The 23501-nt window shown below is 54.0% G+C and overlaps 11 protein-coding genes across 11 annotated transcripts; 7 read left to right on the forward strand and 4 right to left on the reverse strand.

Moving 5' to 3' along the window:
- Positions 1-450: 450 nt before the first annotated feature.
- On the forward strand, positions 451-1308 carry J4E92_004977 (uncharacterized protein; the record flags this gene model as incomplete). The annotated part of the gene is made up of 1 exon (XM_051496361.1): positions 451-1308. The coding sequence occupies one exon, from the start codon at positions 451-453 to the stop codon at positions 1306-1308; it is 858 nt and encodes a 285-aa protein (XP_051353081.1).
- Positions 1309-2370: 1062 nt separating this feature from the next.
- Positions 2371-3627, reverse strand: J4E92_004978 (uncharacterized protein; the record flags this gene model as incomplete). Its single annotated transcript, XM_051496362.1, has 2 exons — positions 2371-3573; positions 3625-3627. 2 exons carry the CDS (start codon positions 3625-3627, stop codon positions 2371-2373), a joined length of 1206 nt encoding a protein of 401 aa, XP_051353082.1.
- A 346-nt stretch (positions 3628-3973) lies between these two features.
- J4E92_004979 (uncharacterized protein) lies at positions 3974-6458 on the forward strand (the record flags this gene model as incomplete). Its single annotated transcript, XM_051496363.1, has 2 exons — positions 3974-4683; positions 4730-6458. 2 exons carry the CDS (start codon positions 3974-3976, stop codon positions 6456-6458), a joined length of 2439 nt encoding a protein of 812 aa, XP_051353083.1.
- Positions 6459-6832: 374 nt separating this feature from the next.
- J4E92_004980 (uncharacterized protein) lies at positions 6833-7813 on the forward strand (the record flags this gene model as incomplete). The annotated part of the gene is made up of 2 exons (XM_051496364.1): positions 6833-7291; positions 7811-7813. 2 exons carry the CDS (start codon positions 6833-6835, stop codon positions 7811-7813), a joined length of 462 nt encoding a protein of 153 aa, XP_051353084.1.
- Positions 7814-8101: 288 nt separating this feature from the next.
- On the reverse strand, positions 8102-10473 carry J4E92_004981 (uncharacterized protein; the record flags this gene model as incomplete). The annotated part of the gene is made up of 3 exons (XM_051496365.1): positions 8102-9470; positions 9521-10425; positions 10456-10473. 3 exons carry the CDS (start codon positions 10471-10473, stop codon positions 8102-8104), a joined length of 2292 nt encoding a protein of 763 aa, XP_051353085.1.
- Positions 10474-11861: 1388 nt separating this feature from the next.
- On the reverse strand, positions 11862-13136 carry J4E92_004982 (uncharacterized protein; the record flags this gene model as incomplete). The annotated part of the gene is made up of 2 exons (XM_051496366.1): positions 11862-12435; positions 12484-13136. The coding sequence occupies 2 exons, from the start codon at positions 13134-13136 to the stop codon at positions 11862-11864; spliced, it is 1227 nt and encodes a 408-aa protein (XP_051353086.1).
- Positions 13137-14376: 1240 nt separating this feature from the next.
- On the forward strand, positions 14377-15685 carry J4E92_004983 (uncharacterized protein; the record flags this gene model as incomplete). Its single annotated transcript, XM_051496367.1, has 4 exons — positions 14377-14404; positions 14476-14538; positions 14592-15343; positions 15392-15685. The coding sequence occupies 4 exons, from the start codon at positions 14377-14379 to the stop codon at positions 15683-15685; spliced, it is 1137 nt and encodes a 378-aa protein (XP_051353087.1).
- Positions 15686-16265: 580 nt separating this feature from the next.
- Positions 16266-16778, forward strand: J4E92_004984 (uncharacterized protein; the record flags this gene model as incomplete). Its single annotated transcript, XM_051496368.1, has 1 exon — positions 16266-16778. One exon carries the CDS (start codon positions 16266-16268, stop codon positions 16776-16778), a length of 513 nt encoding a protein of 170 aa, XP_051353088.1.
- A 753-nt stretch (positions 16779-17531) lies between these two features.
- J4E92_004985 (uncharacterized protein) lies at positions 17532-19238 on the forward strand (the record flags this gene model as incomplete). The annotated part of the gene is made up of 3 exons (XM_051496369.1): positions 17532-17763; positions 17814-18194; positions 18250-19238. The coding sequence occupies 3 exons, from the start codon at positions 17532-17534 to the stop codon at positions 19236-19238; spliced, it is 1602 nt and encodes a 533-aa protein (XP_051353089.1).
- Positions 19239-19865: 627 nt separating this feature from the next.
- Positions 19866-22262, forward strand: J4E92_004986 (uncharacterized protein; the record flags this gene model as incomplete). Its single annotated transcript, XM_051496370.1, has 1 exon — positions 19866-22262. One exon carries the CDS (start codon positions 19866-19868, stop codon positions 22260-22262), a length of 2397 nt encoding a protein of 798 aa, XP_051353090.1.
- A 387-nt stretch (positions 22263-22649) lies between these two features.
- On the reverse strand, positions 22650-23112 carry J4E92_004987 (uncharacterized protein; the record flags this gene model as incomplete). Its single annotated transcript, XM_051496371.1, has 2 exons — positions 22650-22943; positions 23107-23112. The coding sequence occupies 2 exons, from the start codon at positions 23110-23112 to the stop codon at positions 22650-22652; spliced, it is 300 nt and encodes a 99-aa protein (XP_051353091.1).
- Positions 23113-23501: the final 389 nt, after the last annotated feature.

The raw sequence follows: 23501 nt of genomic DNA on the forward strand, positions 1-23501 counted from the left end.
GCCGAACGTAACCCGGTTCAGATTTGTAGAGCATAGGAAGTAACGACTGTGGTTTTCGTTTCACGAGTTCGGGAAGGTATGGTAATGCTTGATCCTATCCGACATACACATCGTCCTAGAGTGACATCATGTCCGGGTCGGTATCATGGCCAATTCTTTCACCATCTAGACCTCGCGCCTTGGTCATGAGGGACGTAGGCAGGTAAAATACAGGTCTACGATGAGAGACGAACTCCGCCCTTCAGGTGAGAGAAATCTAAGTGACAGCGGAGCCTCTGGCCCTCTACTTCTTATATCTGAGTTTTCTTCTACTCTTCTCACTTGTTAATAACTCACTCATTACTTTCGCTTTTCGAGACGCACTCAGCAAAGTTTCTAACCTACTGATCCTCAAACTTCCAATAAGTAAACTTCCACCGTCCCAGTCACAGAGACAAGAAAACTACGAAGATGAGAGCCTTCCTTGTCAAGTTTATTGGACTTGCACTCTACATCCACGACCTACAATCAGGCACATTGACTCTGCTTCACGAACGCCCCAACAGGAAGCCAAAGGTGTATGTACTGAATGAGGAAGATTTCGAAGACGGTGTGGACGAAATCGATGACGAGACCGTCGCAATACTCGAATCCGGTCCCGAGACAAGCGCCGTAGGACTGAGTCTACGACTGTTCAAGAACGATGGAGCCCTCAGAATAACCTTCGAAGGCGAGCATGGCGGAGTCGTAGACTGGCAATTCCAAGGCTTGGAAGGCTCCAAAACGGGCAGCATGACTGCATGTGCTTTCACGCAGACAATGCCTGAGGCATCGACAGGCTGCAGAGTCGTGGAAGGTGTGCCACCCGAAATGTCGATCGGCAGAATCCAGACAGTGAGCACCGACCCCATGCCGAAACGCAACGTTCAGCCTCCAGCGTCTGGTCTTAGCATCATATCGACAACGGAAACCCGCCCCGTCAAGCCTACAATCAAGCCTACGATCACGCTCAAGCTTCCAAAGGAGGACCCCGATCTCTTCTCGCCAACTGTCAACAAAGAGATTGGCCTCAAACGCAAAGCGACAGAGGAAGTCGAGCAGCCGAAGCCACACAAACTCGCAAAGAGTTCACACAACTCTTCATCATGGCCATCTCATCTGTACATGACATGTTTCCGTACAAATCCTTTCTCCAAATGCGATGTCGGAACATTGCATATCGACTTAGTTGAAGGTACGGTGTGGTTCGAGGGCTGGCATGGCAGAGCAAATGCACGAACTTTCGAAAGAAAACAGGTTAATCTCAGTGACGTTTTGAGTAAGTTCTGATTGGTGAGGACTTCTGGGTCTCACATCCACTTGCAATACATACAAAGCAATGTCTAACATCTCAACCCAGCCTGCGTCGGTTATTATATCTATAAGAATCTTGCCGGAACAGACGGCTCCACTCACTCCCTTGACATTTTCAAGCCAAACACGAGAAACGAAAAAAGTTACTTGTTTACCGCAGACTGCACCGCACCCGGGTGGCAGACATGGGGTTCAGACATAGAAACAAGCCCACCTCCCCGCGTTGATCTTACGGCCAAGGAGATAAGAGAACTCAAAGAGGCCGGCATCATACGCGAAATACCATCGTCTCTCCCCATCGGGACAACAACAAACATTTCACCTGCCGTCATCGTCGATGCGATCATCCACTGCATTGACCGCACGTCAAAACGTCAACCCGTCCATGACCCAGATACAGACCACAAGCTGTCAGAAGACATAGAACGCTACACCAAACTTCGAAGAGACAGGTGCCTGACTTCAAAAGGGCGGGTTGACCTGGAGTTCACAGAAAATGAAATCGAAACGAGGGAGGCCCGCAGAGATGCGTACAGGACTGTGGCGGGTGAGGAGGAAGGTGACAAAAAGGCCAAAATTGGGGGTTTCACTTAAAACTGGGTGGAGGAAATCGACTTCGATCTTCAAAGGATCTGAGCGTGGCTGCTGGGCCACAGCGGGAATTAAGCACGTTCAAAAGCGATTGCTTTGTTTGCTGCCGCGGTCCTTGGGAGAAGTCGATTGGAAGAGTCCGACTAGTATCAGTTCTTGGGAGTTGTGCATTTGGTCTACATTTAAACCGAGCTCACCAGTAGCTCAGTAATAAACTATTCTTTCATGAACATGCATTGAGCTTGAGAATACTACCATTCTAGCAGAAGAGGTGAGATACCAACTCAAAAGTACACACAAAACGTAGACATATATGCTGAACAACATGCGCTGCTCGTGCATAAATCAAATACTCATTGGTATACATAAAACAGCACTTCCTTGCGCATAAACCCAAAGTCCAAACTCTCAACAAAACACAATTGCACTTGCCTCCCGTGGATATATCTACGCCGGCGCAGCAGCCCCCTCGCCGTTCTCCCCACCATTACCATTTCCACCTGTCAAACTAGACATGAACTCCTGCCATCTAAACACTTCAGTCCTATTACCCAAACTCTTCCCTCCCTTAGCAAAAGCCCTCCGCCCACTAAACCCCTCAATAGCCATATCAATCTCCCTCTCCGTCAACTTCCTCTCGCCAGCTTCAGGCGCAGTATGCAACAGCGCGTCCTTCAACTCCGCCAAATCAATCTGCCCATCGTCGTTGTCATCAAATGCTTCGAACGCGGCGGTCAGTTCGTTCTGGTGGGAGAGGTTGCCGAGGAGGTCGGAGAGCGTTGTCAGGTAGGTGGCTAGGTTGATGGATTGTGCGCCGTTGAAGTAGGTGGAGAGCTGGGAGGGGGTGGCTGAGAGACCAAGTTGGGAGAGCATGTCTGCGACGTCGGCGGGGTTGACGTGGCCGTCGTCGTCGCGGTCCATGACGCTGAAGGACTCGCGCATGCTGTGGAGGAGGGGTGGGGGCAGTTTGGAGAGGGCGTCGCTAGAGGCCATTCGTTGCATGGGTGCTGGTCGTGCTGTGCGCTCTGCTGGCTTGTACGTCTCGACCGGTTTGTATGTTTCGGCAGGCTTGAAGGTTTCGACTGGTTTGTAGGTTTCGACTGGCTTAAACGTCTCGACTGGCTTGTGTGTCTCGACCGGCTTGGGCTCCTCAACTGGAGTATAAATCTCGGCTGGCTTGAGGCTCTCAATTGGCTCGATGTTCTCGACAGGTGGTGACTTCTTTCTGCTAAACAGAGGCGGTGGTGCGTCGTCCCTCCCGGCGGCCTCAAACTTGGCTGCGATAGATGATGTGCTCAGAGGGCGCACCGTCATCTGCGAAGACGAGGAGACATTCCGCGTTGGCGAGACATTGCGTCCAGGCGAGAGATTTCTAGAAGGCGAATTGGGCGCTTCTGGGGTGCCCGTCGTCCCCCGTGTGTTCAGCCAGGATGGCGGGTTTTGCGATGGGTTGCCCCCGATGGACAGACGGTTGGGGGTTTGCGCAGGGGACGTCGGAGTCTCTTTCGGTTTGAGAGGCGAACTGTTCGGTGTCGACGGTCGCAGGGTAGACGGTGAGCTCTCCCTGATGGAGCCTGGTCTGCGGAAGGGCGACTGGCGCGGGCTGTTGAAGGAGAGGGGCGAGGGCTTGTAGGGCGTGGGTGTTGTAGACTGCATATCTGGGTTAGTCGAATTCATACAATTCCCAAGGGTCCAGCATACCATGGTGCGTATATTCGTTTTGGAGATGTCGCTGGTCGTCGCGTTGTTTGGTGTTGTCAATGGGATGGCCTAGCAACGAGCCTATCGATAAGCTGACATGGGTAATTGGCGTGGGCATGCAGGGTTCATTCACCCTCTGCGGGCAGCATAGCGGGTCACACGCATAGTCACAGCTCCGGATACTATGCGGTAGCCATTCACGCTCCCAGATACACGCCTTGCTAGATCAACTCCCCATCACCGCCAGCTACAGCGCGTCATGTTGTTTCGGGACGGTTACATTAGGCTCCCCTAGCGCCGTCGATCTATAATGTAGCATCCGAGTCGCCAGGTGCCCGTACAGAAGAAGATGGAGACACTCATGGCTGAAGTAATCGCACAGCGGCCAAGCGGGCCCAATGCCGCTCAGCCTGTTTCCCTGCAGCGCCAGCCCTCCTTCTCCTCGTTCCCTCCCTCGCGATCGCCCTCTACCCGCAATGGCCACCATCCGAAAGCTCGCTCCCCGCAACCCCCCATGCTCCGCGAGGGCGACGAAGACGACTCGATCCAGTCCTCGCACGACGAGTCGTACCAGTCCTCCATGGCCGCCATTCCCAGAGGAACCGCCAAGTTGCGCTCGCAGTATCCCGCCGACGCAGTTGAGAACCATGTCGAGTACATCCTGGTCGCCTCGTTCGACATTGACCGCGGCTCCATCATGGAGCACCAGTACCCGGCGGCTATCAGTGGAGACGAGACTATGCTAGCAGAGCTCATGTTGCCCGATCAGGCCCACGTGCGCAGTCAAGATTGGACCATCTTCTTCCTGCACAAGGACACCACAGCCGAAGAGGAGGAGCGCGAGGCACGGAGAGAGCGCAGGAGGAGGAGACGGCGGAGGAAAGAGGGCCTGGAAGATGAAGGCGACGACGATGCGACTGCCGGAACCGAAGAGCAAGACGACGAATACGATGACGGCGACGACGACACAGAGAGCGAAGGAGAGCCAGACCCTGACGGGCCCCCATTAGTCTATGTCTTGAACCTGGTCAACACCAAGCAGGACAATACGGTGAAGAGGTAGGAATAACATTTCCATGAACTTGGCAAGACTAACACTATGTAGAGGTGCCATCGTCAAAGCCATGGCTATATGCACGCGCCATCCTTTCCTGCATATATACAAGCCCCTGCTGCTACTGGCTCTCGAGGAATACTTCAGAGCACCTGTCCTGGAGACGCTCGAATCTCTGTACAACGCCCTCAATGCCATGGACCTCTCACTTCTCCCAAGGCTATCTCCCTTGGAGAACTTCGTGCTTGGCGCCAGTGACGCCAAAGACATGTTTGTGGAGAAGTTTGAGCTCATGGTCCGGCAGCGGAAGAAGCTCGACGCTGCAAGAGACTCCGTCGAAACCTCTTCAGATCCTCAGTCGCGGAAGAAGACGTACACCGTCCCGCGAGACACGCACGAGTTCGAGTCCAAGATCAACTACAACGGCATACCTGTCCCCGTCAAGATACCTACCGCTCTGAGTCCAGAGACTGTGGGCGACTTCTCCTTGATCAAGCTCATCCAAACCTTCTCCGCGCCTCACGCGGCGCAGCCACAGCCCTTCGCTTTACACCCACATCTGACCACGAGCGGCGCATTCACTCACCCCATCATCGTCCTCGTCAACGCTCTCCTCACACAGAAGCGCATCATCTTCATCGGACATAATCGCCCCTCAGGCGAAGTCGCCGAAGCCGTGCTGGCAGCATGTGCCCTGGCCTCTGGTGGCATTCTCCGTGGCTTCGTGCGCCATGCGTTCCCATATACCGATCTTACCAAAGTAGATGACCTGCTGAAGGTACCTGGCTTCATTGCTGGCGTCACCAATCCTGCATTCTCCTACAAGCCCGAGTGGTGGGATCTGCTCTGCGATCTGCCGACCGGTCGCATGAAGATCAGCAATCGCATTGAAACGGCGTCACCCACAGAGGGCTCCATGTTTTTCCAGCAACAGGGTCTACCACTGAATGGGCCAGGTGCACCACCAGCCTTTGACGGCAAGGGCGGCGGCGTCGACCCGACCGGCGACACCCAATTTATGGACAGACTTCTCGAGAGCATCGCCAACCGTCACGGCGAGAATGCTATCCGAGCGAAGTGGCGTTCGTGGGTGCTCAAGTTCACCCGCATCGCGGCCGCTTTCGAAGAGACGGTCTATGGCGCTTCAGCGTTGTACATTGGATCCCACGAGACCGATGTTGGCGCATATGGTGTCTCTGGCCATGGCTACGTCTGGCCAGACGAGAACCATAAGCTACGCGAGCTCGCTGCCAACGTACACCGTATCGAGGGCTGGCGCAACACAAGGAGTTACTACAGCTGCGTTCAAGATCTAGCGAGACACTGGAAGAAGAGGCCAGTCCGCGGTCTTGACATTGGCCACCAGCACGACAAGCTGCGATGCTTGAAATTGACGCACGATCAATCTGCGGGCATTTATCTTGCACTTGCACGATGTGTGGAAGAAGCGGGTTCACCACCTAGTGAGAGTGCGAATGCTTCTTCGAGTGATTTGTCGTCCATGGCCCAGTCACTTTCAATCGCGAATGAATCTGAGCGCAAGGCGAATTCGCAGCTTCAGTACGACACCATTCTGCAGCTGCTCTGTGTGATCCCAGATGCTGGTCTCTTCTATCTTAGTCTAGGCTTGTTTCATCCCCGACAGGATGTCAGGATGGCGGTCGTGAGATTACTAGAGAGAATCATGGACCACTCTGCTGGTCGGCACTACTGGGGTCAATTAGGACGTTTCGCCAAGCTGGCCTTCTTCAGAGTGAAGAGGGAAGAAGCGCAGAAGTAGTTGCGGTACGATAAGGCGTTGATGGTGTTGGATGGAATTGCCGGTATAATACGTGTCATGGAGTTTATATATGCTGTAACGTAGATATCTGAATGAATGAAATGAAGTACACATGGAGTGCCTAGCTACCCTCATGCAAACTAGTCGCCATGCAGCAAAGTCACGTCTGTCCCCCAGACACGCTACGAACCGTTGGATGCGCGCGCATCCCTGCATCGCATCTCATCTCCGCCTAAATCATACTCGCCCAAAATTTCCCGCTTCACCCCTCGAAATGCGCCCGCCCTAGTCGCCGTGTCGCAACGCCCATTTCGCCCTCCCTGCACTCTCAGACACGTTGCGCATGCTGTCTGCACGCCAATTGAACAGCGACAATGGCACCACCTCCACCAAGCGAACCCCCAGCGGTTAAGAAACGCGGACGCCCGAAGAAAGTCGTAGCCGAGGATGCGGGGGCAACACCAGCGGTCGAAGCGAGCAAGGTGGCTGTAAAGAAGGTGGCCGCGAAGCCTGCTGGGAAGGCGAAACTTGTGGAAGTCAAGAAGGAGAAGAAGACGGTTGTGAAAAGCGCAAAGACGGTTGCCCCTGCTGCCACTCCTGCCGCGAAGAAAGATGCGCCTGAGTCGCCAATTGCGTCCGCACAACCCACGCCCGTTACGCCGTCCACAAGCAAGATATTAGAGGAGGTACAAGCGAAAGGGACGTTGAAGAAGGCACAGGCTGCGAAGGTTATGGAGAAGGTAGCGTCGAGTACGGACAAGAAGACTGCGCCGCCACAACCCCAGACCCAAGAACCGACAACGAAACCAGCGTCCTCGCCGTCGAAACCAGCAGTATCAGCATCCACGAAGCCTCCTCCTCCAAAACCGACTACGACTCCCACCACTCCACGCCCAACAACAATCCCCCTCCCTTCACACCCCACAAAAGCACCCTCACCCATCTCCCCACCACCACCCGCCAACCCATACCCACGCTTCTCCAAGCCCACACAATCCACGCGCCACATACCACCGAACCCCTACCCAACCAGCATCCGTCCCTCCAACCAACAAGCACCTCCATCCCCACCACACCGCCAACACCCCACGCGCCTCATCGAGCCCACACCCGACATCAGGCTGCCGTCCAAATACAAACCCGCGTCGCGTAGGGTGACGGCGATAATGGTGAGTTTGCCGATTGTGTTGGTGTTTGGGTATGAGTTGTTTGAGCGGTGGAGGGGGAAGGAGGTTAAGCAGGTTTTTAGGGAGACGGAGGGGTCGACGAATGGATGAATGTTGTGACGGGTTGGTAACGACAGGCGGGGGTAATGACCTGTTGATGCGAGTGGTAATGATGATGACGACGAGTAATGTTGGGTTTGTATTTATAGCATCATCTATATGGTCTGGTCTCTGCTACGTCTTATGTATGTTTATAGAGATACGGTACACGGAAGGGGTATCACTACTCTTGTGTGCTGTTGCTGTTGGTATTCCAGTCTACTCTCTTCGAATCGTGTGGCGACTTATCTGGTTCGCCCTCCATGCTGGTTGAACAAAAGAAAAGGTGTGTGAAGATGGTAAAAGGGTGAACAGAATGTGAAAGACTATGTATAAGAATGGTAGTCGCGAAAAAGACATCAAGCTCAACCACCCACGCTACATGTAACTCTTCTTCCGCAGCAGCATGCCGCGAGTCCCCGATGGATCAATTGGCAAACCCGATGCACTGCCGCGACGGCTACCAGGTCTACTGGCAGACGGGGAACGTGTTGTGTTGATGGGCTCTACATCCAGTATCGGTGGGCCTACACTGACATCGGGTGTAGCAGGCCCTGGGGGATGGAATAGGCGCTTGTACCGCAGCTCTGGTGAGCTTGGTACGTTTGGATTGGAGGAGGATCTTGCGGCCGAGGTCATGGTGAGGTTGAACAGCGTGTTGGTACGACGACTGAGCGGACTTTGAGTTGGCTGTGGCGTGGGCTGTAGCGTGGGCTGTGGGGCGGCTTGCATCGTGGCTTGAGGAGTTGAAGGCCAGAGGGTAGGACCGGTGAACGTGGGTGATGTAGAAGGCGAGGGTGAAGAGAGCCTGTCTGTAGTGTCTGACTCGGGGTCGGCGAAATAGTCGTGGTCAGACGTGTCGTTCGTGGACGACATGGGATCGAGTTGGATGGTCTCGGTCCACTGGCGCCTTGCATTGTTTGCGCCTTGAGCTTGCTTCGCAACGGAAAGCGGTTGTGAGGACGCTCTCAAGGCTGCGCGAGACAAGAGAGGACTGGTGGGTGCAGACTTCCGCAGCACAGGGCTAGGAGGCTCCGTCCTGAGCTCGAAGCGCGTCATCTTATGCGTCGATTTCGCTCGCTTTCTTTGAGCGAGATCGTTATCCTGAGAGCTGGTCCGCCTGATATTGATGTCTTGCTGTGGTGTAAAGACGAGCCGTCCCTTGAGCTTCTGGATCGTGTCGTCCAAGGCGAGCTCAATGGCGACGTGATTTTGTATCCGCGAGAGCTTTGGCCATGTAGCTCGCTGTCCAGTCAGCATGCATCCGACCATGAACTCGGGCGTGGGGTTGCTTAAGACTCTGGGGAAGTCCGCGTAGTTGATCTTGGGGAAGATGTTGATGTCGCCTGAGTATCGCTGGCTGAGCACCGAACGTCCTTTTGTAACAAGGTTTGGGAGGAATCCAGTATCCGCTAGCTGTTGGAGGCGGTGCATTACCTCACCCTTGCAAAGACTAGCTGAGAGACTCATCCAACCGGGACCAGTGACGGCGTCTTGGGCTTCTGCAGCGACAATCTCCTCCTCTTTCGCCAGAAAGGGAACAACGTGCGGGTTGACCTGCGAGACAATGAAGTGATTCACGTTGAACATCTCGGCCAACCGGGTCATCGGTAAGTCGTTGTCTACTGAGCCATCGATCCATGTCGCGTCAGGGTTTGGATCCCAAAGTACTTCCAGGCCGGTCTTCGGGTCCTTGGCCAGCAGAGATGCCTTCTTGTAAACGAGCGGAACCGAGCAAGACGTGCATCTACGTAGAGTTAGCATGAACACAAAGTTTTATGTGTTCCTTCTACTTACACTGCAGACCAGATCATCACGTTCGGCGCTGTGATGTAATTCAAGAGTCTGGGCAGTTCGTAGAGCGACGAAGTCGAAACGGGAATGTTCAAGATACGTCGAGTCCGGTTGTATGCTTCTTGAAAGGTCAAATCGCCGAGCAGATCACGCATAACTCTCATGAGATGTGCAATGTCAAAAAGAGCTCCAGACTTCATCAAGCGCATTGCTTTGTTGATCATGCCTTCTGGGTGATCCGGGCTTTCAAATACGTTCAAGTCTCCAAAGCAAAATTGGTGCATAACCTCCGGGATCTCTGCATCGGTCTTTGCGCATAGGACCGCACTGACAATGCTTCCTGCAGAGGCTCCCGATATGATGCGTGGGAGAAGACGAGCGTCCCAAAGACCCTTGACGACACCGATGTGGTTCATCCCAAAGGTTCCACCGCCTGAGAGTAACAATGCGCTCCTACCGAATGATTGGCGTGTTTGAAGCAGTTGGTCGACCAGCCGCCGCGGCTCGATAGGACACTGGTCTCCCTGCTTCTCTGAGACGTCCAGCAGAGCGGCCATGGTTTGCTGAGCCGACTCGATGTACCTCTCGATCAGACGCTTGGTTCCAATGTGCGAGTGCTTGTACAGACGCAGGTCGCCCATGTCGCCCAATCCGCGTGTGAGGGTGGTCCTGATCAGGAACAGCATCCTCTTCACGTCGCAGCTCATGCGAGCATCGTCCAGCTCTTTCAGCCGGGCAGCAACCAGATCCACATTGTATTCCGGAGTGTCGTCCTCTTCTTTCCAGGCTTCGTTTCCTTCTAGGATATCGAGCTCGGTCGCGGCGGCTTTCCATTGGTCGTATGTCTCGGCCTGCGTGGCGATCTCGTCAGCATGTGAAAGGGCACCACCAATCTGAGGGACCCACGTCTTTCATGTGCAGGTACAGGACCTGCCTACGATTTGCTTCCGCAGCATCCACGGCTAATTCAGGAACATGGTAATCGCCTGCTGGGTCGCCCAGAGTCCCCAACGGATTTCTGGCCAGCTGCACCAGGGGTCCGAGGAAGCCACCATGGCTTTTGCTCTTCCTTATGGATTTCTGCCCATGTTGTCCTCCTCTTACGTGCAGTCGCGTACTGCCGCCTGTAAAGATGGTGTCAGACAGCAATGACATCGAGCGCCGGTACACGCCATGCGCGAATCCTACGAAGCGTGGCTTAGCCGGTGGTAGGAGGATCGGTAGATCGAGTGGTCGTGAAGGCAGCGTGCGGTGGTGTCGAAGTAGGGGAGTTGATTTCCAGGGAGTCCGTGACGGTCGAGGGAGTCTGTAGCCTAGTAATAGTGCTTTTCGAGAAGACGCGGTGTAGGGTGGCCGGAGATGGTCAACTGCGGGTGGTCATGCGCCTCGGTCGCGCAAGTCGCGGAAGGTGCGTCACAGGCTTGCCGCTTCAATACTTGTGCAATGTTGTCGCCGGACGACGAAACGAGCGCGAGAAGGGTCGGCATTAACGCCTTTGAAGTATTCGATGCGTGCAGCGCATGCTAGGGAGCGTGGGGACATGCGCATGGTACATCGTCATCGGCAAGGATCAACTAAACAAAGCCGGCGAAGGTGTCGCGTCGGCAGTAGTCATCAACCGACGCTGATACGACACGCATCTTCCACCTGTACCTGCAGGTCCAATGTTGGCAGACTACTGCACATGCAGCCATGGATCATGTGTCTTACGTGTAGCTGGTATCAAAGGCCGAGTGTCCTCTGACCACCTGTTGCTGTGCTCGACTCCCAAGAGCCCTTAATTGTGAACTGTGGGCACGCAGCATTAGTTCAAAAAGGCCATGTAGCGCCGCGAATAGCTGCTCGTCCGAAATCGCGATCCCGCGCTGCAGACGGCAGATCTGGAGAAAGCTGCAGACGTGGGGCAGCCATCCCTACCTGTTTTGACCGCCATCTTCGATCTTGTGAGTCCACGAGGCTCTATGCATAAGACAATGCACCCTCAAAAAGAATAAGGGTGTGACACAGTCAGTCGTGGCCATTCGCACAGGCACCGACCGGCTTACAGCTGGCGCCTCTTTCACATGTCAGACTTACACCCAACTGACTCAACACTCTATACGTGTACAAAAAAGGAAAGAAGCAACGCAATTGTCCATGCAGATAATCGCCTCTGTTCTGAGAATCTATTTCAAGCTACCAGATGGATACTGGCCTCGCCCATGAGATGGCGGCGTGTAGCTGGATCATAACGTCGTTGCCATACCGGGTATCATGCAACTGATAAACAAAAATGCCATACAGTCGCACCGAAACTCCTTTCAAGCCCACATGTGCACATTCATGCTACCATGCATGCCTCACACTACTTCATGACTCTTGCAAGTCTCGGCTTCTCGCCTTGAGTACGCACTACACGGTACCACCCCTTAGGCTTTCCCTCCTGTGTGACTCCTAGATACACCTTGCTGACGTTGCTCAAGTGGGCGAGTGCATTTGACCCGGGTAGCTGGTCCGGTAGTAAAAGCTCCGTGAAGGCATCGAGATGCTCGCGACGCAGGCGGTCCTCCATGAACAAGAAATTGAACATGATGCTATACGAGCCAAAGGCGATCAGGTTGAGCCTGTAAGGCAGCGTCGCTGTTTCCTGGTACATCTGACGGCAGACACCATTGAGCAAGGTAAAAACCGTGGGCCTCTTGACCCAGGGCTGAGATATCGTCTTAAAGGGATTCTGAGTACCATCGTATACTGTGCACTGATACTTGAAGATGGGTGTAACCCGCTTTACCTTCTTGGGCTTTGTAGGATCAAAGGTAAGGTGATAGGTCTGGTAGCCGATGTTGATAGTCTTACCACCAAGTGTGTACGTGTAGATGAGATTCCTCACGTTTTCGGGGAGCTGCAGGAGAGGCGAGTCGGTCTGGTTCGTTTTGAATCTGCTACAGTCAGTTCTATACATAAGGTGAGTGTTATCTGAGACATACTTGCGGGCTTGGTCTGAGCTTCTAGACAGACGTTCCCCCATTATAGTTCGCCGTGGTGCTGCAATCTCCTCAGTTTTGTATGTCTTCGGCTGGTACAGTGCTTTCGGCTGCTCATTTTTAATGACCCGCTCGAAGAGCCGCGATGTCTGGTTTGGCGCCGTGGGTGACGACTTGAGTGTCGCCGGCTCGCTCCTGTGAGTGATTCCCTTGTACCGCGCGAGATTCTCATCTCGCCGTGCTTGCTGGTGGGCTTTCTTCTGGGCCTCCGCTGGTGGCGTTGGCAGAGAGCCGTTCCTCGCCCAGCCATTTTGTTCTCTAGACTTGTGCCCTGTTTTCATAAGGCCTTTGAAGTTCTCACGGTCACCCTGTACACTGCGCTGATGCGGCTTTGGGGCTTGGTGCTTCTTGTTTTCGAGAACCTTATCGAAGATGGAGCGCGGAGGGTTCATGTCGTCATCAGGAATGGAGACGGGACCGTTGAACCAGGATTTCTTTCCTCGTCGGCTTGAGGGTGGTGTCGGTAGCCGCGATCCATTTGGCTCGGTATGCGTTTTACTCCGCTTGTGACGGTCGTCGTTCTCATCTGCTGGATCGCGGTCGTGAGGTGCGCGGCGTTTATTTGGGCGCCGTGAGTAAGTGACTTTTCCCGCCATTTTGCGGAAGAAGTTGATGACTTTTGAGAGAAGTGCGAAAATGGCGAGTTCGGATTGGGGAGAGCAAGTTTCCCTCGCCGCAACCGAAGAAAGTGCGAGGCTGCTCTATTGTGGCAGGTGCAGTTTGATCCACCTATTACCAATCAAGGTAGCGACTCGTTAAATGAAAGAATGATGAAGAAAGGAAAGTGAGTGAAGCTGGTCGTGGAGACCCAGTGTGCGTGCTTTCGCAGCCTTGAGCAGCTTACCACGCGCAACAGCCGCTGCAGGTGGTTAAGCAAGCAAACTCAGGGCGTGAGTACGGTGCGCAGGAGCGATTGCGTTCCCTGAACCGTCGAACGATGCCTACGCGAAATCTCAAAGCCCAACGAACCTGTGTGCACGACGATCGGATGTAGAAATAGATCTCCGCTTGTCGCGGTCTCACGTGGGATAGTAGTAGTCATCAACGATGAAATTGGTTAGCGGCCGGTTCTTAGTGGCACCATTTCTGAGGCAGCACAAACCTCGCCGGGCACATCATCAAGAGAAGAGCTACATGCGTGTCTGGATGACCACGTAGCCCGTAGAGTAAGGCGCATGTTCTTCTTCGTTCGTAGGATCGCGGGCGCAGCTTTTGAGCATTGCGACGAATCTCCCTCGTCGTCTTCAATCACTCTCATTCATGGCCTCCGCTCGGGTCGATAAGAAGAAGAAGGTCTTTTTATTACTCTATATCTGCAACACTCTAGTAACTCGCAAGAGCATCTCTCTGATTGGAAATATTCTGCGATGTCAATCATGCGATGTTCCTCCCGAGCGAGGTGAGAGACCCAGTTGCCCCGTGACGTGGCTTTGCTCTTCCCAGTCCTGCCTCCTCTTCCATTCTCTAGTCTTCAGATCATCTTGTCATCTCGCTTTTTGGAGCATAGTTTTTCCACGTACAGCAATATTCCAAGTTTCCATCGCATAGCTACTATTCCATTCGAGTAAGCCTCTTAGTTGAGTTGAGTCTCGCTCCTACCTGGTGGTCTTTCGATTAGCAAGCCAACGTCATTTCGTGGTCACCCAGCAAAGGTTCCAGCTGCTGGTGCTCCAGGCTGCTGCTTCCGCTTCGGGAAGTCGCGCTCACCTCGAATCCGATCGGCGGCAAGAGCTAGTCGGCTGCCTCGTCAACAACCTTGGCCGCACTTCTTCTTCCAACCTTGTCTCAACATCCGCGAACTTAGTATCTCCTAGCGCTCGTGCTCGCAAAGTGAGCATGCCGTTCCTCACGCCCAAGAATACAGGTGAGCTTTCTCGATGACGCTGCAGGTCAATCTGCTGCTATGTTGGTATGGAAACGCTGACTGATGTACAGTGAGCGCGGCCCCGGCCTTTGTATGGGATGCCTTCCCTGCACCGCCCCCGGAGGCTGAGACGTGTATGTATGCCCATACATGAGCACACATAAGACATCGCTGACTTAGTGAATAGGGACACCAGATCCTGATTGCATCGCCAGGCCCGGAGATCTTCCAGATCCTCGGTTCAACCGTGACCCGGAACATGACCGCCGTAGCAAGTCCTTTCGAAAGGAAGCGAAGATGCTTGCTGCAGCACAACAACACAGCCAGCTGCCTGCGTCAATGTCTACAAACGGTAAATCTCTAGGTCTTGGGATCGGTGCGTGGCCTGCTCCAGCTCCACGCAGTACAGGTTACCCTCGTGACCTGGTGCGAGGCTCTGGCTCTCCCTCACCTCCGGCAGAGCCTGTCAAAGAAAACGTTCAAATCTCTAGGCCCAAGCTAGCTGTGACGAAGCCAGTCGCACGCGTCGCAGGTCCTCCCAAGGGCACGATGGAGCTCATGTCTGCGCCATACCATCGCCGTCCAGAGACGCCAGTCGCATCAAAGGCTTCCACACGCTCAGTTTCACCCGTAAAGAGTCAACTCTCTGCATGGGAGCTCAGGATGGAGAAGGCAATGACCGAAGATGCTCCAGCAGCCGCTGCAAAGGCCTCGACTCGACCTGAGGCTAGTCGCAAGAAGTCGATACCTCCTCATTTGAGGACCAAGACCGACGACCTAGTCCAAGCTCACAAACAGCTCAGCTCGCTAGACCTGAATCCGAACGCGAAAGTGTTCGAGGCGCCAGTCAAGGTCGTTGAGGAACAAGACAACGCCACGAGCGAGGCTTTGGCCTGGAAGGTTGCTATGTCAGAGACCGGTATCGATCACGCTGAACAAGTGAGTATCAACACATCTGTACAATGCATGTCCACTAACATATTCTAGGGCCTACGCGTGCAGCAAGAGCTACTTGATGCGTGCATTGCCAAGAAGTCTACCACGTCTAGCATTCAACCTACGCCTGTCGCTACCACTAACAACACCAAGTACTGCGCTCCTCTCGATCACGAAGCCAAGAAGAATATCTTGCTCATACGCGCCATGGAGCATGAGATGGATCTTGAGAAGGTGGCACCTGAGCGCGAGCTCATGGTTATGCAGCGCGCCGAGCTTGACAGATACTTTGTCAAGGTCTGCTCTGCTCACCAGCAATGGTGGGAGGCTATGGGATCGGCATGAACTGTGTCACATCCCGGGTGTGCATTGAAACGGCGGCTTATGTGGTATGCATATACTTCCTTTCCTGGCAGACTCACGCTAATCACAAACACATACAGGCTCTCACTTCACGAGCGGACGTCCGCCCGCACCATTCAAGGCTCGGTGCTGATTGAGGAGTCGGAGTTTCGGGGAAGGATTATCTTGATCATTAGTATGCCCATCTTATTGTCTACTGTGGTCAAAGTGGAAGGACTCTGCTACTCGATGGGGTAGGACACTGGTGAACATCGTCGCACAGTAGGAGCAACGTCTGCGACTGGTGCATACGCATGTCGTCGCCATCAGTGGAAACAATACATGACACGAACATCATTGCGCATCTAGACAACTCGTGCACTGTGAAGTCTCGTGGCAAATCCTTTGACACCACTCATTGTTGGTCGTTTGCTGATCACCGAACAATGAGCGTTTGTCTCCGAACAGAGAGACATGCGACTGACTGCTTGCTTGTGACGTTTCAATTTTCGCGTTTGTAGTGCGTATAGAAGTGACACAACTCTTCATTTCAGGCTGGTATTAGCTAAGTATCAGCGCCGCTATGTCAACGCAACGCCAAGATTCGCAGCACGAAGCCACACGGGGCGCTGTCAGTACCAAAGTGGTAAATAGCGACTCTTCTATGAACTTGGAGATGGCCTACGACTATGCAAAGTATATGAACCCAAGCGAGAGGAGTGCTCCCATGCCAGACACAAGAACGCTCGAGATGGAACAGGACGGCAAGCCATCCATCACACTCACACCCCATAGCTACGACTCCACTTCTCGTTCCCCAGTCGAATCCCGGACACTGGTACATCTCTTCAAACCCATCAGCGAAGATGAGATACGCAACCATACGACCCAGATAACCTCGACATCCCGTGCCGAAGAGAACGCGGCACTTATGCAGTTGAGGGCAGAGATGGACGCGCACTTCCGTGTTCTACAGCGCGAGTTTGAGTGCAAAAGGGGTATTAGCTGGACACCATTGCGGCCGTGGGGTAACGAAGAGTGGGAGTGGAGCGATGATGGTAGTAATGAGGGGGACGATGTGTTCGACTGGTCCTGAGAATCACATGCGCGGCTGGAGAGGCCGAGCATCGTGAGGTGGTGATGAGGTATTGTTCATGTGACTTGCATATCCGCTCAAGCCAATGGAGAGCGATGTAGACAGAGTGTGGGGAGCATACGCGAGAGGGTTTTGCTCACGTGCCTCTCAGGATGGCTGGAAATGGTAAACTGGTACGCTACTTCTGAGCGAGGGGTTTCGACCCGTGATGTGCCTGCATGATTGTAGTGGTTGTAGTGGTAATGCTTCCCCGCGTTGTTCCGAACCAGACTTTCATTCCTGGGGAGGGGTTGGTGTGCATGAACTTACGCCTGTCGAGCAGCAAGTGTTGCGAGAGATGTTTTTTGATGCCATTCCAGGCTAGTAGTGTCTCTGCTTGAGTCCATTTAAAAGCGGAGATATGTTAATATTGAATCGAAGAAAATGATGCTGGTAATCGCGAGCAAATGTGCGCGGACGCATTCGAGGACCATGGTAGCAGGGGACGGGCCGTCTCGCGCTTCCGTCAACGGGGTCCACTACATCGAGGTGTATTGCATATGTGCTGACCTTTGTCAGTACAGAGCTGGGACTCTCGTCCCAAGTTCCACCGTCGTGCATACCAGCCATAAGATCTGTCGCCTCCCCGCACTCTCCATCTTTCAACCTTCACATTCCCAGATTTACCGCCGACTGCACTCTGCCTTATCTAGAGTTCAGTGTCTTACAGGCCATTCAACTTCCACGACTGAACTTACTGATAACATCCAAATCATGACGACCCAAGTTAGGAACGACAGCGACGCCAGTTCTGGTGGCTCTGGCCCCCGCAACAAGCAAGCTGCGGATGCGATAGAGATGGTCGCGACACACAGCCGTCAAGCCCAACCCAGCGGCCCCCTGGAGCTCAACGAAGTGAACGCATATGAGAAGACCGGGTATGCGTTCTCAAACAAGAAGAAATGGGCGATTTTGACTGTCGTTGGACTCTGCCAAACCAGCATGAGTAAGTGGCCTTGCCAACCATCTAGTCATGCGAGGCTAACAGGGCGACAGACTATAACGCAGCGGTCTACTCAAACGCAATTGGGCCGCTCAACGAGCACTACCATCTCGGCACCAACCACTTCACCAACGCAAGAGCGGGTATGGCATGGTTTTTGATCCTGTACGGTATTGGGTGCGAACTATGGGCGCCCTGGTCCGAGGAGTACGGACGATGGCCAATTATGCAGATATCCCTCTTCACCGTCAACATCTGGCAGATCATGGCCGGTGCCAGTACGTCCTGGGGCCATGTGCTGGCTGCGCGTCTGCTCGGCGGTATCTGCTCTGCCGGCGGCTCCGTCACACTCGGAATGGTTGCGGACATGTTCGATCCCGAAGATCAGCAGCTCCCTATCCTCTGGGTCAGCTTGTGGAGCTGTCTAGGTTCAGGTGTGTAGAGCTCATGTCGTAGAAGTCTGAGGAATGGAATGCTAACTGTCTCCAGTAATTGGCGGCATCTGTGGAGGTCCCATCGAGCAATTTCTTCACTGGCGATGGAACTTCTGGATCCAGCTTATCCTAGGCGCCACTGTTCAGTTCGTTCACTTCTGCTTCGTGCCAGAGACCAGGTCGACAATTATGCTTAACAAGGTAGCCAAGAAGCAACGCAAGCAGAACCCAGATGCCAATGTCGTCGGTCCGACCGAAACGGAGAAGCTGAACTTGAAGAAATGCGGCAAGATCATGGGTCGACCATACAAGATGTTAGTCTGTGAACCGATCGTTGGCTTCCTGTCGCTGCTCAGTGGATTCAGCGACGCCCTCATCTTCAGTTTCCTCGAGTCATACGGCTACGTGTTCGGCAAGGATGGATGGGGCTTCACTCCTAGTCAGCTAGGACTCGCCCTGTTCGCCCTCTTCATCGGCTACTGGCTAGCAGCAGTGCTATACGTACCCGTCATCCGGAAACACAATCAGCAGCGCAGCAACGGGAAAGTGCTGAGTCCCGAAAGCCGACTATCAGCCCTCCGCTGGATCGTCCTACTCCTACCGATTGGCCTATTCGGGTCAGCGTTTGTAGTAGCTGGCCCACCCCTTCCCTGGATCGCGCCCCTCATCTTCGCGGTCCTGATCGGATGCGCCAATCTCGCCATCTACTTTGCCACGATCGACTACATGGTTGCCGCGTACGGAGGCACGTATTCCGCTTCAGCCACCGGTGGCAATGGCTTCGCCCGAGACGTCCTTGCTGGTATTTGCTCCTTCTACACCGGTCCGATGTACAAGAAGCTTGGTGTCACAAATTCGACTTGGGTCTTGTTCGCCATCTCCGCTCTCGTCTGCGCCCCGGTCTTCTTCATCTACAAATGGGGTCCTACCATGAGAGCTAAGAGTCTTTACGCTGAGCGAATCCAGCAGGAGAGAGAAAAGAATGCCGCTGCCAAACAAGCAATGCGGGAAGCTTCGGAGACTGTGTCTGAGGTGCAGGCATGAAATGGGATGAAAGAATATGTTGTGTTGTCGTTATTCTTGGGTCCATCGCTCGTCTGCTGTTCGTTTTGTGATACCCAAGAGGGTCATAGTTTTGGGTTGCGCGAGTTGCTGGCAGAATCCTGTAGATATCCTAATGGACATTTTACCTTCATCGCGTCACACATAAATGGCTACTCGCTCATCGTGAGAAACGTGTCTCTGGGGATCTTCCAGATGCCCAGGAAGAGTTTCGGCATGGGAGATTGAGTATAATAGGTGGCTGCGGGTGGGTGGGGGATGCTTGGACAGGTTGATAATTGTAATCGTGAAGCTCTAAAGTCGCTGTTGTGGTCCATGCAAAGACGCGAAGCTTAGTGCAATAGCATTGGAAGAGCGACTTTGTAGTTTAGTGTGACGCTGATGCCTGATCGCGATTGCTGGGATCGTGAAGAGGAAGCAGGAGCGCTAGCGTCTCACCTGACACCGCGACATCGCGCATGGACTCGGCGCACTTCAGCCTAGAGTCGTGAACACAGCCAACACCACACGAGCCCATTGCGCGCGCAGTCACACCGCGAGCACACAATGCGCATCCCACCCGCCGTTCCTCTACCCATCTTCTAGCCCTCTCGTACCGACGCCTCCGCAATGTGGTTCCTGGAGCACGAGAGCCTCTTCGGAGGCAAGCGCGTCTGGCTCCGCCCCAGATCACAGCAACTGTTCGGTCGCACCAAGTCAGACGATAAAGATGGCCCACAAGGAAAGAACTGGAAGATTGACAACAAGGCGGTCTCACGCAAGCATGTCATGCTGAAGGTGTACGACGCAGCACCAGAAGACGGCACAAAGCTTCACAAGAGGTCACAGATTGAGGTGACGGATCTGAGTTGCAGGCAGGGAGTCACAATCGACGAGAAAACTACTCTGAAGAGCCAGAAGGCCTCCGATGGGTCGATAGAATACAGCCGCGAGACCCTGAAAGGCACCGAACATACCATCAGATTGGCTGCCAGCTATGCGCCATTCAAGATCGTCTGGCGCCCAGTCGTCTTTACATATGCTTCGAAGGAATCAAAAGAGAACAAAGCCCGCAGCGCGCAGCTACACACCCTAGACATCAAGACTACAACCGACTTCGTATTCGACAAGACCACCCACGTCGTATCCGCGAAACGGAACCTTCCCAAAGTCCTCTCGGGTCTGACTTCAGCCAAACACATCGTCACTACAGAGTTCCTTGATAAAGTCCTCATTGTGGCTGCTCCATCGGTCGACGAAGAAAACAATTACCTGCCTTCGAAGCTAGAAGAGGATTTTGATGCATGGTGGCCAGCGGAGAAGGAATACATACCAGGAATTGACAAAGAGCCGGTTCATCAGCCACATGAGATGTTGCTACCTGATCCCTCGCGGTCAGATGTCTTCTCTGGGCTGACTTTTGTGTTTCTGAGCGAAAGCCAACACAGTAGTTTGCTGGATCCCGTCACCGGTGGAGGCGGTAAGGCATTACTATACAATCTACAACTTGGCGAGACAACGGTAGACGAGTATGTCGATCACGTCCACAATGTGGCAGGAAAGAAGCGACGTGGCAAACCTGGCGACAAGCTTCCCGTCATAACGGTGCGCTTAAACGTACTAGCAGAGGACGAATGGCTCAAGAGCTTTCGGATCGGCGTTGATCAGGCACTTGGGCAGCGCTCAATCGAACAGAAGGAGTTTCTCGACACGATTCTCACAGGGGACCGTGCCTCAATACAAAGCCCGCCCGCAGAAGTGATTGCTACTGCACCACCAGAGGCCACAAGCAGTCGCCGCTCTATGCGTCAACCAACACCAATGTCTGAATCTAGGGCACCGTCGCAGGCCCCCGAGGAGAACGAACCTCCTGCGGAAGAGCCCGCAAAGATCAACCCACGAAAGCGCATCCACCGGCCAAAGACAAGCCGCTTCACGGGCTTTGATGATGACGAACCCATCCCGAAGAAGAAACTGAAGGTCGAAAATCCTCCAGTGGAAGACGTCCAGCAGTCTGTACCACTACGAGGACCATCGATGACAGCTTCGCAAGCACGCAATACATCAGGTACACCAAGTCAAGCTTCTCCGCCATCAAACACCCGAAAGACGATCGAGAAAGAAGAGCAGATGGATACCCTGTTCCCGACGGCCGCCAAAATGAGGGCACAAAGAGCAGCTACGCGTGCGCCATCGGCTTCTGTCGAGCCCGAAGAAGGGGGCCCGGTAAAAAGAGCATCCACTATAGCAGCTGCTCGGGAGCGACTCAACTTGGCAAAAGACAAGTCCGAAAAGGAAATCAATATCCGCGAGCATACTCGTAAGCGCATCAAAGAAGAAGAGGAGCGGCGCAAGGCAGACGAGGAGAGCTTGCGAGAAGCGCTTGAAGGTATCGACATCACTGAGCTGAAGAACCTGGCCCAAATAGAAGAGATGGACGTTCTACCTCGGCAGAACAGAGGCCCTTCGCGCAATCAAAGTCAAACCAACAACGAGCGCTGGAACGCTGAGTGGAACGGTCGCAAGAACTTTAAGAAGTTCCGTCGCCGTGGTGCCGAACAGGGCGTCCAAGCCCACAAAGTCATCGTCACGCTTGAAGAAGCACCAGCCAAGAAGGGCTTCGGCCTCACTGACGCCTTCTTCCTCGAAGACACCGAGCCCTCTTTCCGTTCACGCGATAGCCGGCGCGGTCGCAACGCAGCAGCGGACGATTCGTCAGAGCCAGAAGTCGGTGGCTTCACTCGTCGGAAACGGACCACGCAGTCTCAGGCGCAGCAAGAAGTAATTAATGTGGAAGACAGCGGACCGGACGACGAGGAGGTTCCAGAGCAACGAACACAGAAGAGTAGTGGGCGGACGCAGAGGGTTGTAGAGACACAGCTTGAGGGCACGCAGACGCAGAGGGGGAAGAAGAGGGGATCTGACGCTGCGAGTGGGCAGCCTGCTAGTAAGAAGGGGAGGTTTGGCAGAAGGGACGACGATAGCGATGATGAGGAGACTGGTTTTAGGTTTAAACGGAGAACGTGAGAGTAAGGTCATCAGCCTGTTCTCTCGATTTATACATAAACGCGTATGATACCCTGCATGGAGTGCGCAGCGATAGCGAGATAGGCCTGAGTTCATTGATAACGACGAGAGGGCATGTTGGAATAATTTTGATTCGTAATCTCATAGACAATGGTTTCGCCCCAACGCCGTCTGCCTGCTAATCGAGAGGGAAACTCGACGCCGTGCTCTTCATCCAACTTCCATACCGACAAGGTATCGCCAAGCTGTGCCCAACGCACCACGACTCATCTAGCCAGCCCCAGCTGCCAGAGCTTCTAGTCGCCCGCCTCGTATAGCGTTTCATCTTCCGCAGATCCGCAGATGACATGTCGCCGTGACTTCGTCGCTGAAGGGTATACAACGCATCTATCGCTTGCGCTCAAAGTAGGAACTGGAACCAAAGAAGGCCACGCTTTGGTCCATGACGGTCTCGCCGACCCAGAGGTAGCTCTCGAACCATTTCTGGGCGCTGGGGTTTTCGCCGAAAGTATCTGGCTTCACACTGGGTCTGGGTTTAGCTTTAGCTCCGATCTTGTAGTTTTGCGCGGCTCGAAACGGGGGGGTTGTGAAGGGGGGGTGGGTTGGGTGGCGCTTAGGAGGGATGGATGGGGACATACGTGAGGCCAGTTGAGCGGCGGACGCCGGCGAGGAAGGCGGATACTGGGTGCTGTTAGCGATGGATATGGCTGGGGCGAAAGTGAGGGTGCGTACTTAATACCGCATCGAAGGCGTAATGTGCGACTTTGCCGAGCTGTTACTTGTGTGAGTTACGGAGCATGCGACTCGGTGGTCCACAAACGCAGTAGTAGAGTAGTAGACATACGACCATGATGGGCGACGTGGGAGGTGGCGGATGAATGTGAGGCTACGTGAGGCTGCTTGGGAAGAGCGTGGCGACTGGGGTTCAGGAGGTTCGGCGGGTGTGGGTGTTGTTGTTGAGTGCAGGATGCGGGATGCGGTGTAGAGTGGAGGTGTGGCTGGTGCCCTTCCTTAGTCACTTGTCTGCATGTGATTGCGCTGGCACACGACCTCAGGGTTCCCTAGTGTAGAGGGTCTGAAAGCCGATGTGACAGGTGCATCAATTCGATCGAGTTCAGGTGCTACCCATAGCTGGGCATGTCCGTCGCGGGACTATCTCTATCGACTACCTATGCGACTGTCCGCGATGTCCTACAGGCTCAGATGCGCAGAACGGTCCCCACTAATATGGAACTGGAC

The sequence above is a fragment of the Alternaria infectoria genome (assembly GCF_024043175.1).
Source record: "Alternaria infectoria strain BMP 0036 chromosome Unknown scaffold_7, whole genome shotgun sequence".
NCBI lineage: Eukaryota > Fungi > Ascomycota > Dothideomycetes > Pleosporales > Pleosporaceae > Alternaria > Alternaria infectoria.